This window comes from Zingiber officinale, chromosome 9A (genome assembly GCF_018446385.1).
Source record: "Zingiber officinale cultivar Zhangliang chromosome 9A, Zo_v1.1, whole genome shotgun sequence".
Lineage (NCBI taxonomy): Eukaryota > Viridiplantae > Streptophyta > Magnoliopsida > Zingiberales > Zingiberaceae > Zingiber > Zingiber officinale.
Window position 1 is genome coordinate 52,060,052 of NC_056002.1, and position 19,144 is coordinate 52,079,195.

The 19,144-nt window shown below is 35.3% G+C and overlaps 1 protein-coding gene across 1 annotated transcript; it reads right to left on the reverse strand.

Annotated features, from left to right (window-relative positions):
• Positions 1–17,668: 17,668 nt before the first annotated feature.
• LOC122019207 (dof zinc finger protein 4-like) lies at positions 17,669–18,562 on the reverse strand. Its single transcript, XM_042576703.1, has one exon. It carries the CDS (start codon positions 18,560–18,562, stop codon positions 17,669–17,671), a length of 894 nt encoding a protein of 297 aa, XP_042432637.1.
• Positions 18,563–19,144: the final 582 nt, after the last annotated feature.

Sequence of the window (19,144 nt, forward strand, 5' to 3'; positions counted from 1 at the left end):
AATTAAAATTATTTTAAAAACTTAATTAAAAGCTAATTTAAAACTTAATTAAACTTATTTTAAAACTTAATTTAAAACTTAATTATTTAAAAAAAACTTAATTAATCTTATTTAAAACTTAAATTATTTTAAAACTTAATTAAATAAACTAAATTAATTAATTAACCCTAATCATTAACTAGTTTAACTTAATTAAATTAACTTAATCCACTTAATTAATTCTTAATAAATCTCAACTTGAAATCTTAACTTTAATCAACAAATAAAGTCCTTTAACCTTAAACAAAATTAATTTTTTATAACTAATCCTAAAATCTTTACCTAATTAATTCCTAAGAAATTAATAATAATTCATAATTAATTAATTCGTAACTATTAATGATGAAACTTTAATCAACAATTAAAATTAATTCTTAACCTAATTAATAATAATACTAAATTAAATTGAAACTAACTTATAAATTATGTTTAAATCAATCAATAATCTAGCAATCAACCTCTAACCATAGCTATTAAAAACAATTCTTAACCAAATCCACTTAATAACTTTACAATTTCTAAACTAAACATTAATTCAATTAATTCACAAAATAAATGTTACCATCTATTTTACTTACAATAATCAAAGTTCAACTAAAATTCAATTTAAGTTTCAACAAATTCAAAATCAATAAAATCATCTCACACAATTATAGGATTACCATACTTGAAAATTTAGAATGGGTGAAATGCTAAGAAAATTAAAATTTAAAAGATTTTGTTTTGATTGATGATTGATTGGGTGTATTATATATATAAATTATTATTGTTTATCACCTAAGTCTTTAGAACCTTAAGTCAATAGTCATCCTTAGATACACATAGAAAAATCTTCCTTGTGGGTAACAAAGATATCTAAAAGGAGTGACTGATTAAGGGGGAGAGACTTGACTGAAGGACATATTTTTTTATATATCATTCAAAATCTTGCTTTTAAAAACATATTTTGAATAAATGTTTCAAAATATTTTTTTAAAATAAAATTGCTTGATAAAACTTCTTTACAAATCTTTTTGAAAATTATCCTTAAAATCTCTTAATCAAATACTTTTTGAAAATTATCTTTACATACTTATTTAAAGAAATTTGGTTTTGAAATTAACTTAAAAAATATTTTTGAAAAATTACTTACAAAACTCAAAATATTATCTTTTAAACCTAGCTAGCTTAAGCATTATCTTTTCAAAATCATATTCTTTAAACTTTTTGAAAACTTTTTAAAAATTCCTTGAAAATAAAATTTTACTTAGAGAATTTCTTTGAGAATTTCCTTGAAAATTACTTAAAAATATTTTTTAAACTCAGCTTTAACAAGGATGCTTGATAAAAACTCTTTACAAATATTTTTGAAAAGTATTCTATAAAAATATCTTTCAAAGAAATTTTGCAAGCATTAAGTCTTCTATATCATGATTTTGCAAAAATACTTTAAGTCTTGAAATACTTTTTGAAACATATTCACTTGAGAGATTTTACTTAGTGCATTCTTCAAAATTATTTGAAAAAGATACTGCAAATTTACTCAATTTTTTCACGAAATGAGGCTTTTTCAAAATCTCTATGAATCATTTTTGAAAACTCTATTATACATCAAATGGGTGAGGGAATACCTTAGGCATATCTTGAAAATATTTAAAAGTATTCCATCATTGTTGGTGCAAAACTTAGGGATCCTTAGCAATTAAAGTCATTTATGAAGAGTTCTTTTTGTTGTATGACAAAAGGGGGAGAAGAAGGGTTTAAGTTAGAAATCTAAATCTTTTTGAATTGACCTAACTTAAACATATTTGTCAAACATCAAAAAAGGGGAGATTGTTGGTGCAATCGACCTCTAAGGTTTTAATGTCAGACAAATATGTTTAAGTATGTTTAAGTATGGAGCTTGATCTAGGGAAGTCCTAGTTGTAGGCTACGCAAGGGAAGTCCTAGTTGGAGGCTAGGCAAAGGGAGAAATCTCGGTATATCGTGGAAGCCAAGTGGATAGGTCTGGAGGACTTGATACCTGGGTAGCCGAATACTGAGTCCTAGTTGTAGGCTAGGTAAGGGAAATCTCAGTATATCGTGGAAGCCAGGTGGTAGGTCTGGAGGATTTGATCCCTGAGTAGCCGAATACTGAGTCTTGGTGAGTGAAGCTAAGTGGAGAAAATCCTAGGGGGTGGTAACCTTAGGTAACGAGAAGTCTTGGAGGAGTGAACTCCAAGCAAGGTTGATCGGATGGTTTCCGGTCGACCGGACTAGCGGATCTCGGTAAATCTAGGTTTAGATTTACCATTGCATTCTGTATTACTATTATTGTTGTTGGCTAATGTAGTATTGCAGGAAAAGTCTTCGTGGATCGGGCGATCAGACACTGAGGAGGCAAAAGTCTAAACAAGTCTGGAGGACCAATGTTTGGTATAGGTAAGTTGAGGTATGCAACTGGAGGAGCGATAGTGAGGTCGGGTTCCTAAAGGGAACAACTTTAGGTCGCTGATCCAACTGAAGAAACCGGGAAGGTTTCTAAGTTGAGATCAAGACAGTTTTACTGTCTATATTACTCATGCATTATATTACTGTGCTAACCTTTGTTTTGCAGGAATATTGTTTAACTTTGTTTTGCAGATTCAGCCTGATTGGTCGACCGAACAGGAGGATCGGTCGACCGAACCAGCTTGACTCAGACCAGAGATTAGTTCAGACCAAAGCGAAGCACAGTTCGATTGAAGCTTGATCGGTCGACCGAACCAGGGATCGGTCGACCGATCCAATCAGCATTAAATAGCATTAAAAGAAGATCTCGGCAGATTTCGACGAACAAGGAAAAGGCTTGTTCGGTCGACCGAAAAAATGGTTCGGTCGATCGAACCATTAAAGATCAGTTAATGCAGATTTCTGAGCCAGTGTCAGACTCCGGCCAGGAAGGAAGGAGGGAGCGGGTTCGGTCGACCGAACAGTGGGATCGGTTGACCGAACGCCCAAGGCCTATAAAATGAGGCTCGAAGTCTGAGGCCAGCAGAACTTTCTGATCAACTCTTGTGCTCTTCTGCAAGCTACTCACGCTTGCATATTTGTACTTGTACGATTCACTTCTTTCCTAGGATTTCGGAAAGAAGGATTATAGTGCTTTGCCCATCGGTGTGGTTAAGGACCGCAGGCCTTCGAGTAGGAGTTGAGCTAGACTCCGAACGAAGTAAACAAACGTGTCTCTCTCTTTATTTTCGTTGCACATTTCTGATTTCAAAAAGGAAAAGAAAAGTTTTAAAAGAGTACATTATTCACCCCCCTCTATCGTACTCATCCGATCTATCAGTTCTTTGCAAGCTAAAAAATCATAAATTTATTCCTTTTAAACGGGACCCAAATCAAAAGACAAGTACCTCTAGGAAACTATGTTGTGCCGTGGGGATCTATGAGAACTTTCCTTGCAAGCGAGACGACTCTGCCTCCATCCTGTATCTAGTGGAAGAACGCAGGCCGCGTGAGCAGGCCCACTAGATCACTGTCCTCCTCATCCAAAAGACCTCAGGGAACCTGAACGAACGCATCCCGTTCATATACCCAACTAGATTATTTGGGAACTCACTGTGCCCAAATTGGAGGTCGAGACTCCTCGAACGGTGGTGAGGCTCGATGCAGTTGAGTGATTTTAGTGTCCCCAACTATGAGCTTGCAACGAACGATGACGGAAGGGCCCATGCTAGATCGGAAGGTCACTATGGCCGAGATACGCTTCTCTTCCTCCCCCCTATCGCTACTCTAGGACGAGCAGTGAATGACTGCCGCAAGCAGCCCACCTCGCGAGCAGCCCACTTCATGAGCAGTTGAGGCTCCCATGAATACGAAGGCAATGAACGTTTTGGCGATGAAGAGAGGAAGAGGGGAAGAGGAATGGTTTGGCGATGAAGATGAAGGCGCGTAATAATGTTTGAGCATAAACATGTTTTAGGTTTAAGGAATATAACTTTAGAAAATAAATATAGGAAAAGCAATTAAAATAAGTATAAAAATCTTTCATGGACAAAAACCATTGTCTTAATTCACATAATGTATGATTTAAAAATTCATAAATTTTTAATAATATTAAATTTATTAAGGAAAATAAATTAAATTTATTAAGTTTGCATATTATTAAAAAAAATATGTATGTGTGAGTAATTTTTTTTTTAAAAGATAACGCCATTGTCTTATATCTCAAAATATGCACATAGACAACAACATAATAAAACTATTATTTATTGCAAGCCTGGATAAAGAAGGAGGGTTGCGTTAGGCAGCCAGCCAGTGTTAAAACTATTATCAATATTCAATGAATGAATCAATTAAACTATTGTGTTAATACTAGGTTGTTCCCCGGAAGGAACACGTTGTAGGATCTGATTGTAACGTCTTAGTAAGGATCGCTATATCTCCAGAACTCGGGTGTAGTGCTAAATATGCAAGAGTTTACGTTGTAGGGTTCGACTGTAACTTATCAACAAGGACCGCTATATCTCCATAAGAACTTAGGCGTAGTGTCAAATAAGCAAGAGTTCTCATGCCATAAGTTGGTTAAGAACAAATATGATATAAAAATTAATAATCTAAGATTTGTAACATGGAACATAGAAACCCTCACTGGTAAATCATGGAAGTAGTAGATACGATGATTAGAAGAAGACTTAGTATTTTGTGTGTACAAAAGATACAATGGGTAGGCCAGAAAGTAAAACTGATAGAGAACTCAGGTTTTAAGTTATGGTACATAAGAAGGAGTAAAATAAGAAATGAAGTGAGTATTGTTGTAAATAGTTAGTTAAAGGATGAAGTTATAGAAGTAGTTAGAAAAAAGAATAAAATTATAACCCTTAAGATAATAGTGGCGAAAGAAACTATGAACATAATTAGCGTATATGCACTGCAAGTAGGATTAGATGAAGCTACCAAATCAAGGTTTTGGGATGACTTAGATAAAATATTATAAAACATTCGACCAAATAAATTGATTTTAATAGGAGGTGATCTAAGTGAGTATGTCAGAGTGAAAAATGAGGAATATGAGAGAGTACATGGGAATTATGGATTTGGAACGAGAAGTGAGGAAGGAAAAACCATATTAGATTTTATGATAGCATATGACCTTATATTAGCTAATACATTTTTTAAGAAAGGAAAAGAATACTTAGTCACATTCAAAAGTGAGAATAATAAATCATAAATTGACTTTCTTATGGTTAGAAAGAAGGATAAAAGAATTTATAAAGATTGCAAGGTCATTTCTGGAGACAACTTAACTACCCAACATAGGTTAGTAGTGTTGGATATATGCCTCAAGCATAATATCAATAGAAAGAAAATATATACGACTTCTAGAATTAAGTGGTGGAAGTTACAGGATGGGAAACAAAATATATTCAAGGAGAAGGTAGGAGTACAAGCATTAGGTGAAATATGCGGTGATTCTAATACAACATGGGATAAGATGATATCAAAGTTGAAAATAATAGCTAAGAATGTACTCGGTGAGTCAAAGGAACATGCACCACTAAGTAAGGAATCTTGGTGGTAGAATGAGAAAGTATAAGAGAAAGTGAAGGAAAAATGAATAGCTTATAAGGAATTATATATTTGTAAGAATAGAAAACCTAAAAAATATACAATAGCTAAGAAAGAAGCTAAGAGAGTAGTGAATGAAGCAAAGAATGAAACTTTTAAATAATTATATCAAAAATTGGATACAAAAGAAGGAGAAAGAAACATTTATAAAATAGCTAAAGTGAGAGAAAGGAAAATAAGAGATCTTATCTAAATAAAATGTATTAAAGATGAACGTATTAGGATACTAGTAAACGAGAGAGAAATAAAAGAGCGGTGGAAGAAGTATTTTCATCAACTTTTTAATGAAGGTTTAGATGATCAACTTAACTTACGTAATTTAAGTATGTCAAATGAGTATAGAAATTTTAATTTTTATCGTAGAATTTAAATTTCAAAAGTAGAACTAGCTTTAAATGAGATGCACAATGGAAAAGTCATTCAACTAGATGATATTCTGATAGAAGTATGGAAGTGCTTAGAAAAATAAAGGTACTAAATGACTTATAAAATTATTTAACATGCTATTGAAAATGAAAAAATATCTATGAATGGAGGATAAGTACTTTAGTTCCCTTATATAAGAACAAGGGAGACATACAAAATTGTACAAACTATAGGGGTATTAAACTAATGAGTCATACCATGAAACTTTGGGAAAAAGTAAGAGAAAAAAAATTAAGGAAGGAGATCATGGTGATTGAAAATCAATTTGGGTTTATGCATGGAAGGTCGACAACAGAAGCTATACATTTTATTTGATAATTAATTAAAAAATATCAGGAGTAAAAACAAGATTTACACATGGTATTCATTGACTTAGAAAAAATTTATGATAGAGTCTCAAGAGAAATTATATGGAGAATTCTAGAAAAGAGAGGTGTTAGCGTAATATATATTGAACTAATTAAGGATATGTACAAGGATGTAATTAATGACTAGAGTAAAGACTTCAGGCAGAGTAACTAAAGTATTTCCAATAAAGATAAGGTTACATCAAGGTTCAACTCTAAGTCCATATCTTTTTACACTAATTATGGACAAACTCACTACACATATTCAAGACACAGTACCATGGTGCATGTTATTTGCAGATGATATTATTTTGGTAAATGAAACATGTGAAGGAGTAAATGCTAAACTAGAATCTTGGTTGGAAACACAAGAAACGAAAGGTTTTAGGCTTAATAGAATAAAAATAGAATATATGAAATTCAAGTTTTGCTATATTAGATATCATGAGACAATTGTTAAGATAGGAGATGACCAGTTGCCCGGAACCGAGAGGTTTAGATAGTTAGACTCATTTTTGTAAAATGATGGAGGGATTGAGAGAGATGTCTTACATAGAATACAAGCAGGATGGTTGAAATAGAGGAGAGCGTTGGGTGTTTTATGTGATCGTAAAGTACCTCTAAAACTTAAAGGAAAATTTTACAAAATCGTAGTTAGACTTGCTATGTTATATGAAATTGAATGTTGGGCTATGACTCGAGCACATGCGTAGAAGATGAGAGCTACAGAGATGAGGATGTTAAGATGGATGTGTGGACATACGAGAATAGACAAAATAAGAAATGAGAGCATTAGAGAGAAAGTCGGAGTTACATCTATTGAGAGAAGACTTTGAGAGACACGTTTAAGATAGTACGGACATGTACTTAGACAATAAATAAATACTCCAATTAGGCGATGTGAAATTATGATAAACACACATATCAAATAAGAAAGAGAAGGACCAAATAATACTTGGTTAGCAACGATAAAATAAGATAAACTTTATTTAAATATAGATGATGATATAGTTGGAGATAGAGCTCAATGGCATCAAAGGATCCATATACCTGACCCCACCTAGTTGAATAAGACTTGGTTGTTGTTGTTATTACCATATAAGTAATGCTAATAGACAATGATTGATTATGAAAGAGGATATAGCTGTCATTGAAAAAAAATGGAACTTGGGAGCTCACTAATCTTCCTCCGTATAAAAACCCATTGGTGTTAAAAAGGTATACAAGATAAAAATAAATGTAGGTTGCTCTATCACCAAGCATAAAGCGTAGCTTATAGCAAAAGAATACAACTAAAAAGAAGGATAATATTTTACAGAGGTATTTGCTCCTATGTTAAGATGATATTATTCGATTAATGATCTCTCTTGTTGTTCAAAACAATTGGAAAATTCTATAAATGGATATCAAATTAGCATTCCTAAATGGTGTTCTTTAAGAAAAAGTCTATCTTAAATAATCTCATGGTTTAATTAAAAAGGGAGAAGAAGATAAAGTCTACAAGTTGAAAAAGACTTTGTATGGGCTAAAGCAATTGCCAAGGGCTTGATATAGTTGTATCAATTATTACTTTGAGAAGAATAATTTTCTAAAATGTTCATTAGAGCAAACTCTATATACCAAATCCAATCCATCTAGAGGCTTTATATTTGTAAATCTTTACGTTGATGATCTTATTTTAACTAGTAATGATTTGAAGATGCTAGATGATTTCAAACTCTCAATAAAGAATAAATTTGAGATGATTGATTTGGGAGATTTATACTTTTTTTTTTTGGAATTGAAGTTTTAAGATCCAAGTATGAAATTTTCATCACTCAAAGAGAGTTATGCAAAAGAAATTTTGAACAAAAATAATGGAGAATGTAAATCTTATTTCAACTCCTTGTGTTGTAGAATTAAAGTTGAGCAAGCATGGTGAAGGAAAATTGGTTAATCTAACTATATTTCGAAGTTTGTTTGGAAACTTGATTTATTTGACTACTACAAGTCCAGATATTACATATGTTGTAAGTTTAGTGAGCATGTTCTCTAATCACTAGGAGACAACAAAAAGAATCCTTAGATATGTGAAAAAACTCTTAATTATGACATCTTCTATCAAGCAAGTATATCAGTTAATCTTATTGGTTATACTAACAGTGACTTAGTAGGAAGTATCAATGATAGCAAAAGCATCTCAGGTTATGTTTTTGATCTTGGAAGTGGAGTTATAGCATGTAACGATCCAAATTTCCTCATTTTAAGCTCCAAAAATAATTCAAAAATATTTTGAAATGCTATAGAAAAATTCTAGAGATTTTTAGGAATTTTTAGAGTATTTTTACATAATTTTTGGAGTTCGTTTGGTATTTTTACCAAGAGGAAGAAGTAAAAATAATAATAATAATAATAATATATGTTGAAGCTGGATTTTGAACCCAAGATCACGGACCCGAACCCGAGTCTTAATGAACTCAGCCCAACCATCTGGTCTATGGATGTTTTGTTATTAAGAAGGGAAGCGAATTTATTTAAGTTGTAATTGGAACATTTAAAATAAATTGAAAAATAAAGGGCGCGGCTGAGGGATCAAAGTCGAGATCTGTGGCTTCGGTTAAAACCGGCTAACTAGCTATTCCGTGGCTATTTTGTGAAAAAATAAAATTAAAGTAGTGGTTATAGATAATAGAAATAAAAGGTTACAGAAAAAGGACCGAGCCGAGGCTCGACCCGAAGACCTCCGACCGCAGCAAAGTTTTAAGTGGAACACAGCCAACCAACTGCGCCAGCGGACTTTGTTAATTTAGGAAGGAGCAAAATATATTTAAGTGATAGTTATTAACAGAATATCGGGTTATTAAAAGGAGAACTTAGGTTTTTCTTTATGGAGAAACCCTTCTTTGCTCCTCTCCTCACACGGCGTCGGCGCGACTCCCTCTCGGGCGAAGATGCAGCAGGGGACCTAGGGCTTGGTCTCCGGCGCCGGCGAAGGGCTGTTTCCGACCGGTCTTCACCCGTGTGTGACCACTTCGACGAGGGGAGCTTGGAAACAGAAAGAGGCCGCCGAGAATTGAAGCTCCCCCGAAGCCCTAATTGCCTCCTTTCGGCTGTGAGTCCAAGAACACGAAGGTAAGTGCTCTCACCTGCAGTAAGAGTAGCTCTCGGATTCTTGTTTTCCTTGATTTTAGAAGCATGTTGTAAAATTTGATGCTAAGGATTTGGTTCTTCTTCCTTGCTTTCGGAACATAGTGTACAGAATTTAGTTGCTAGGGATTTAGCTCTCTTCCTTTGCTTTTGGAACATATGAAATCAAGTTGAGTGGTTCGGCTTTGAGTTAGGTACATATGAAGTTTTATAAAAGAAGGGATCAGAGCATTTTTGCACGTAATGAACATGTAACAAGTCTATAGATCAAGCAAAATCTGATAGGAAAGGTACGTACTATAACAAGAAGGAGAACATGTTGTGCAGATTTGTTTTTAGTTGCTGTATAGAGTTTCCTTTGGTGGTGCAGTGTTGACTCCTTTGTTTTGGTTTTCCTTAGCTGCTGTGAGCATATGCAGATTTTTACTTGCTATTGGTTTTAAGTGGGGCATGTACTTTAGTTTTGTGGTGTAGCACCTCAGATTTTTAGATTCTTGGTTTGCTGCAATAAAAAAAAAAGAAGAACATCCCTTATAGTTATCTTTTCAAACATAGACTTCTTTGTTACCTTAATGGGCAGATCAGTTTATATAGAGTCTTGAAAGTTTTCCATTTTTGAAGTTGGTCAGACCTGCCAATGCATATGTCAGCTTAGTTGATCTAAAGACTAGTCCTGTACTTGTTAACTTTCTGTGGATTGTCACAAATATATCGCAGTTATGTTTTGTAACAATAGAACATCAGAGCAGAGAAACAAAAATAAGAAAACAAGATTTACATCATTTTTTATAGAAGGATTTGGTAGACGGTGAGTTTTCTTTGGAGGTTTGAGTTTGGATTTGTGCTTTGGTTGTTTCTACTGCCGTGAACCACAAAGGGAGGAAGAAGATGATTAATCGAGTCTGTGAATTGTTTTCTTCAGACTTTGTATTGGAAATTCGGATAGATTTCTGATGTAGACTTTTCTAATTGGGATCCACCAATTGTAGTGCAGATTTTATGAAGTTTAGAATGCAGATTTCATTAAGTTTACAAGTGCAGAATTTTATTAGGCTTTCAAGTGTAAAAGTTAGTTAGTGTAGTGAGCATATTTTAAATAAGCTTGAATATGCAGAATTTTTAGTATGCAGATTTTTATTATGCTAGTATGCAGATTTCTGTTAAGCATTAGTGCAGATTTTTGATAAGTATTGTATGTGTAGATTTCTTTTGTATTCTATGCATGATTATGTGATACATAGTTAGTTTCATTCATAGATTCATACGAAAGATACCCTAACAGTATTTTGGGTTTAAGAAAAGTATAAGAAAGATAAAGAAAAGTATAAGAAAGATAAAGAAAAGAAAGAAAAGGCCAAGACCTTAAGTAGATCTCAAAGTCAAGACTTTAGGGATTTTTGGCACACAAGGTGCCTATTAAAATGCCAAGGCATTTAAAGAAGAAGTAATTAAGATTATAAGTATTTTACTTTTAAGAAGAGGCTAGTACCCGACTTCCGAGGTTATCGTTAAATAAATCCAGGTGTCCAATTCCGAGGTCTTGGCCCTGGTAGACCGAGGTCTGCTCTTTTAGGATTGGTGGCTCGCTACCCCAACCTATTAGGGAACGCGTATAAGATGGTACTAAGCTTGAGCCCAAAAAGAAGTTGATTATTATTTCGAAGTATTATAAGTATAAGTTTTTGAACAAGTAAAACGAGTTTTATATAAACATAAAGTATTAAAGATTAAGTTAAAACAAATGAAATAAAGTTTCATATAGTTCTAAAAATCAGTAAGTTTAGTTCTTTATTCTACCATGTTTATCTAGTGGATGAGTAGTTTTCATGTTTACCTATTAGATGAGTAGCATGATTAGCTATTAGAATTACATGAGTAGATTCCTTATCTTTTCTTTGCTATTAGTTTGACATGAGCAGTTATATTTATGCTTTATTTCTTTTTAGAGCATATAGTTTCTAGTTCTTTTCGTATATATGCACATTCGTGATTTTGTGAGTTAGATAGCGCTTACTAAGTAAATTTTGCTTATAGATTGCACTTCCTCTTACTGCCGATACAGGAAAGGAAAAGATATAGAAAGGAAGGCGACAAGGAGGTGTTCGAAGGATGTGTGATGCCAGGACTATGGAAGCCTTGGGACCAGGAAGAAAGTTTTATTTTAGTTTCCATTGTCTTTTGCTATGTTAGGAGTATTTGAGATAGTATTTGTTATTTTGCTATGATTAGGACATAGTAGAAGAATTGTAATCTTGTGTGATGATTTCTGGTGTTGTTTCCTTTATTTTGGATTTATTATACTGCGTGGTTGATTGGTATGTGTTCCAGCCGCTTGTGGCTGAGTATATATTGCATGTATTGTTGAATATGGTCACCGGTACAGGGGAGACTCTGTCAAAATTTTTCCGTAGGGTTTCCATGTGATTTTTAATCATACCGGTTAAGTAGAATTAGTAGTTAAGTAACGGTCATCCTTAGAGAGTAGTAGTAGTAAGAAGGGTGGTCGTTACAGTTGGTATCAGAGCAGTTCCCATTCTCCAGCATCACACATCAGCACCATCCTTGCCGTCTTCAAGTAAGAAAGTATTTAATTTTCTTTTATGCTTTGTTTATTATTTGCAGTATAGAGTATCTGCTTATATGTGCTTAGGAAAGAAGAAAATTCATGTTTTAATTTTCTATGTTTTGATACATATGCTTAGAAAGAATAGAGACAATTTTAGTTTTGTTTCTCTTATATTCATATATACATAAGTATGTTTAGAAAGGATAGAGAAGATATCAGGTATTATTCTTGGCATAACTAGATGTCAAGATTGAGGACAAGACAGTGGGGAGTCAGAAACCCCAGTTAAGTAATTAGAACTAGAAGGCCAATGATAACAAGAAAGACCCAAGCAGGAAGACGTTCGGGTAGTCTGTGAATATCCAGAGGTATTTCTAGAAGAGCTACCTGGACTATCTCCCAACAGAGAAATAAAGTTTGAAATTGAGTTGTTTCCTGACACCAGTCTAATTTCAAAAGCTCTGTATTGAATTTCTCTAGCAGAGCTAAGAGAGTTACAAGAACAAATTCAGGAGCTACTTGACAAGGGTTTCATCCGCCCTAGTCATTTACCCCGGGGAGCTCCAGAGTTGTTCATTATGAAGAAAGACAGATCTATGCAGATATGTATAGATTTTAGAGCACTGAGCAAAGTAGCAGTTAAGGACTAGTACCCTCTTCCCAGAATAGATAATCTATTTGATTAGTTAAAGAGGACAATAGTGTTCTCTAAAATAGATCTGCATTCTAGGAACCATCAGTTGAAAGTGAAAGGAGAATGAAGAGTCCAGAATAGTTTCCAGTATCCGATATGGACACTACGAAGTTGCAGTTATGCCATTTGGTGTGACCAGTACACCTATGGTCTCCAGAGACTTTATAACAAGCCTTCCAAGGACCACTAATGGATATGATTCGATATGAATGATAGAGGACCGAGAAGTTAAGAGACTAAGGAACAAAGAGTACCATTAGTGAAAGTTATTTAAAACCAGAAGCATGAGGAAATTATTTAGGAGCGTAAGGACAGTATGAGACAGAGAGATCTAGAATTTTTCTAAGTTCGAGGACGAACTTTTTATAAGGTGTGGGGAATTGTAACGACCCAAATTTTCTCATTTTAAGCTCCAAAAATAATTCAAAAATATTTTGAAATGCTATAGAAAAATTCTAGAGATTTTTAGGAATTTTTAGAGTATTTTTACATAATTTTTGGAGTTCGTTTGGTATTTTTACCAAGAGGAAGAAGTAAAAATAATAATAATAATAATATATGTTGAAGCTGGGTTTTGAACCCAAGATCACGGACCCGAACCCGAGTCTTAATGAACTCAGCCCAACCATCTGGTCTACGGATGTTTTGTTATTAAGAAGGGAAGCGAATTTATTTAAGTTGTAATTGGAACATTTAAAATAAATTGAAAAATAAAGGGCGCGGCTGAGGGATCAAAGTCGAGATCTGTGGCTTCGGTTAAAACCGGCTAACCAGCTATTTCGTGGCTGTTTTGTGAACAAATAGAGAACGAAATAAATTTAAGTAGTGGTTATAGATAATAGAAATAAAAGGTTACAAAAAAAGGACCGAGCCGAGGCTCGACCCGAAGACCTCCGACCGCAGCAAAGTTTTAAGTGGAACACAGCCAACCAACTGCGCCAGCGGACTTTGTTAATTTAGGAAGGAGCAAAATATATTTAAGTGATAGTTATTAACAGAATACCGGGTTATTAAAAGGAGAACTTAGGTTTTTCTTTATGGAGAAACCCTTCTTTGCTCCTCTCCTCACACGGCGTCGGCGCGACTCCCTCTCGGGCGAAGAATCAGCAAGGGACCTAGGGCTTGGTCTCCGGCGCTGGCGAAGGGCTGTTTCCGACCGGTCTTCACCCGTGTGTGACCACTTCGACGAGGGGAGCTTGGAAACAGAAAGAGGCCGCCGAGAATTGAAGCTCCCCCGAAGCCCTAATTGCCTCCTTTCGGCTGTGAGTCCAAGAACATGAAGGTAAGTGCTCTCACCTGCAGTAAGAGTAGCTCTCGGATTCTTGTTTTCCTTGATTTTAGAAGCATGTTGTAAAATTTGATGCTAAGGATTTGGTTCTTCTTCCTTGCTTTCGGAACATAGTGTACAGAATTTAGTTGCTAGGGATTTAGCTCTCTTCCTTTGCTTTTGGAACATATGAAATCAAGTTGAGTGGTTCGGCTTTGAGTTAGGTACATATGAAGTTTTATAAAAGAAGGGATCGGAGCATTTTTGCACGTAATGAACATGTAACAAGTCTATAGATCAAGCAAAATCTAATAGGAAAGGTACGTACTATAACAAGAAGGAGAACATGTTGTGCAGATTTGTTTTTAGTTGCTGTATAGAGTTTCCTTTGGTGGTGCAGTGTTGACTCCTTTATTTTGGTTTTCCTTAGCTGCTGTGAGCATATGCAGATTTTTACTTGCTATTGGTTTTAAGTGGGGCATGTACTTTAGTTTTGTGGTGTAGCACCTCAGATTTTTAGATTCTTGGTTTGCTGTAATAAAAAAAAAAGAAGAACATCCCTTATAGTTATCTTTTCAAACATAGACTTCTTTGTTACCTTAATGGGCATATCAGTTTATATAGAGTCTTGAAAGTTTTCCATTTCTGAAGTTGGTCAGACCTGCCAATGCATATGCCAGCTTAGTTGTTCTAAAGACTAGTCCTGTACTTGTTAACTTTCTGTGGATTGTCACAAATATATCGCAGTTATGTTTTGTAACAATAGAACATCAGAGCAGAGAAACAAAAATAAGAAAACAAGATTTACATCATTTTTTATAGAAGGATTTGGTAGACGGTGAGTTTTCTTTGGAGGTTTGAGTTTGGATTTGTGCTTTGGTTGTTTCTACTGCCGTGAACCACAAAGGGAGGAAGAAGATGATTAATCGAGTCTGTGAATTGTTTTCTTCAGACTTTGTATTGGAAATTCAGATAGATTTCTGATGTAGACTTTTCTAATTGGGATCCACCAATTGTAGTGCAGATTTTATGAAGTTTAGAATGCAGATTTCATTAAGTTTACAAGTGCAGAATTTTATTAGGCTTTCAAGTGTAAAAGTTAGTTAGTGTAGTGAGCAGATTTTAAATAAGCTTGAATATGCAGAATTTTTAGTATGCAGATTTTTATTAAGCAAGTATGCAGATTTCTGTTAAGCATTAGTGCAGATTTTTGATAAGTATTGTATGTGTAGATTTCTTTTGTATTCTATGCATGATTATGTGATACATAGTTAGTTTCATTCATAGATTCATACGAAAGATACCCTAACAGTATTTTGGGTTTAAGAAAAGTATAAGAAAGATAAAGAAAAGTATAAGAAAGATAAAGAAAAGAAAGAAAAGGCCAAGGCCTTAAGTAGATCCCAAAGTCAAGACTTTAGAGATTTTTGGCACACAAGGTGCCTATTAAAATGCCAAGACATTTAAAGAAGAAGTAATTAAGATTATAAGTATTTTACTTTTAAGAAGAGGCTAGTACCCGACTTCCGAGGTTGTCGTTAAATAAATCCAGGTGTCCAATTCCGAGGTCTTGGCCCTGGTAGACCGAGGTCTGCTCTTTTAGGATTGGTGGCTCACTACCCCAACCTATTAGGGAACGCGCATAAGATGGTACTAAGCCTGGGCCCAAGAAGAAGTTGATTATTATTTCGAAGTATTATAAGTATAAGTTTTTGAACAAGTAAAACGAGTTTTATATAAACATAAAGTATTAAAGATTAAGTTAGAACAAATGAAATAAAGTTTCATATAGTTCTAAAAATTAGTAAGTTTAGTTCTTTATTCTACCATGTTTATCTAGTGGATGAGTAGTTTTCATGTTTACCTATTAGATGAGTAGCATGATTAGCTATTAGAATTACATGAGTAGATTCCTTAGCTTTTCTTTGCTATTAGTTTGACATGAGCAGTTATATTTATGCTTTATTTCTTTTTAGAGCATATAGTTTCTAGTTCTTTTCGTATACATACACATTCGTGATTTTGTGAGTTAGATAGCGCTTACTAAGTAAATTTTGCTTATAGATTGCACTTCCTCTTACTACAGATACAGGAAAGGAAAAGATATAGAAAGGAAGGCGACAAGGAGGTGTTCGAAGGATGTGTGATGCCAGGACTATGGAAGCCTTGGGACTAGGAAGAAAGTTTTATTTTAGTTTCCATTGTCTTTTGCTATGTTAGGAGTATTTGAGATAGTATTTGTTATTTTGCTATGATTAGGACATAGTAGAAGAATTGTAATCTTATGTGATGATTTCTGGTGTTGTTTTCTTTATTTTGGATTTATTATACTGCGTGGTTGATTGGTATGTGTTCCAGCCGCTTGTGGCTGAGTATATATTGCATGTATTATTGAATATGGTCACCGGTACAGGGGAGACTCTGTCGAAATTTTTCCGTAGGGTTTCCATGTGATTTTTAATCATACCGGTTAAGTAGAATTAGTAGTTAAGTAACGGTCATCCTTAGAGAGTAGTAGTAGTAAGAAGGGTGGTCATTACATAGCATAGTGTTAAAAAAAATAGTCTATTATTGCACTCTCTATTACAAAGCATACTTCTTTTACAGGATGTCATTTACTTTGGTTGCATGGAATTTTGAAGAATCTAAAGCATGATCAGAAGACCTAATAACCTTATTTTATGATAACAGCTCAACAATTTCAATTTGAAAGGATCTAACTTTTTATGGAAAAACAAAGAATATTCGAATTTAGTATCATTTCTTAAGGGAGCTTGTGAACGAAGATATTATTCATGTTGAATATTACAAGACAAATGAACAAAAGGCTAATAATATCTTCCCTAAATTACTCGGAGGACCTTCTTTCATAAAAATTATAACAAGTTTAGAAATGAAGAGCAAGTTTGATTTATAGACGACATTGTTGGAAATCTAAATCAAATTGTATTGTATGTTTGCAAGACTAAACCAAATTACATTGTGGAACACAAAATCAAATTATTTTAGTTTTCATCAAATATTGAATTATATAGTGGTTAGTTAAGTTATCATGTTGAATTAAATTATTAAATACATGCATTTGATTAGAAAAATATAACGAAAGTCCAAATTATTCTTTGAAATTCCTTTGTCATAGCTAAATCAAGTTATGATATGAAAAAATATATTAAAAAAAAAAATTACATTTCCTTCTTAACTATATTCTTTCTCTAAATTATTATACTCATCTTCTATCCCCAAATATTATATTTTCTCCCCTTCATTAACGACATTGCCGATGTCTGCTGCTTCGCTATGGGGGAGGAGCCGATGTCATGTCAATGTCGGCATTAACAGGAGAGCCGGATTGAAGATTTGAGATGAAAGGGAAAGAGGAAGGAGTTGAAATTACCAAATTGCCACTATTTATACCAAGCCTTCACCGGCCGAGCATTTAAATATTAATTAATTAATTAATTTTCAGTTACCTAAATATTATTTTAAAATTAATATTAATTAGTTTGTTGTTGAAATAAAATACACAAGAAGAGGCGAAGAGGACCAAATATGCATAATTAGCCATAAATTTAAAAGCTGATGGGAAGATTATTAGCGTTAATGGAGATTTAAGACGGATTAAATCCATTAATTCAAGAGAGAAAGAGGGCGGGATCGGCGTCGCTCCATTGGCCGTCGCTCCAATACACTCGCGCCGCCGCCGGCGGCTCCACCGCTGTAGAAAGGCCGAAGATCGCCGGATCCATCGTACCCCCGGACCATCCCATCCCTCCGACGGCTGCCTGGTCCAAAAAGTTCGGCTGAGCCGCGACCTCCTCCACCGAAATCGGCCTAAATTGGATCGGGAGCATCTGTGGCGGAGGCGGCGCCGAATTCATGAACCCCTCTGCTGCGTCTAGCAGAGGCTGCAGTGGAATCGGCGCTGCTGTCTGATGCATGTACGCCGGCTGTGCTCCGATCTGCGCCGCCTCCGCCATCTGCCGGCACTGGAGCGAAATCGGTAGCAGAGCACCGAAGTCGCTGAGTATCGTCGGAGCCAGCACGGACGAGACTGCTGTTTCGACGAAGATCTCCGCATCCGAGGCTAGCGGAGCCCTCGCGCGCGCATCCTGGTTGAAGTAAGCCGTCGGATTGGAGTTTTCGTCTGAATTAGAGGCCGCGATGGCTGAATTGGGACCGTCGGAGTGGCCTGAGGGCGACGGTTCTCTGGGCGACGCGAGGCCGCCAGAGGGCTTTGAGGTGGAGGAGTGCTTGGACTTGCGGCAGCCGCCGCCGACGGGGACGTTGCGGAGGATTCCGCCCTTGGTCCAGTAACGGCGGCAGGCCTTGCAGAAGTGACGGGGCTGGGCGAGGTTGTAATTGTTGTAGTAGCAGAACTTGGTGTTTGTGGAGTCGCAGCGAGGACACTTGACGGGTACCGCCGGAGAAGGATGACCACGGACCTGGTGCCGTCCTGCTGCTCCTCCTCTGGCCTCACCGCCGAACAGGCGGCTTGCAAGGCCCGGAATCGACCGGTAGTCGTTCATTCGTTTGCGACTCCAGAAGCTTTCTCGGCAAAGGTTCCGGTAAGAGAGCTTCCTGCTCCTCCTCTTCCTCTTCCTCCTGCTTTGTAACTAACTGGCTTTTTTTTTCTCTTCTTCGCTCGCTCGCTCGCTCTCCTAAATCTTCATCTGTTAGTTGAAACACATTATAATATTTAACATGTAGCAGATGCAAAATATCTTGTGTTGCTCTCCCAGTCGAAAACCTATTTTGCCCTTGTTTCCTCTTTGCTCTCCCTAAACTAATTGCAATTCTCTCTATTGTAAAACAGAGCTTTCTTAGTTGCATCTAAGTAGTTAATCTCTTTAGACTGAAATGTCTATTGTAAAACAGAGCTTTCTTAGTTGCATCAAAGTAGTTAATCTCTTTAGACTGAAATGACATGTTGCAAGTCTCGATATGGTAGTAACAAAGCCAAGTGACAAGGAAGTCCATGTTGAAAAGTGTTAGTCTGCTCAATTAATCTCACATGTAACATGCCCACCACCTAATTAAGCAACTTAATCATTTTAGGTTGAAATGAGTTTCACAATTCTAAATAACATCATCAGTATTTAATGCATTGA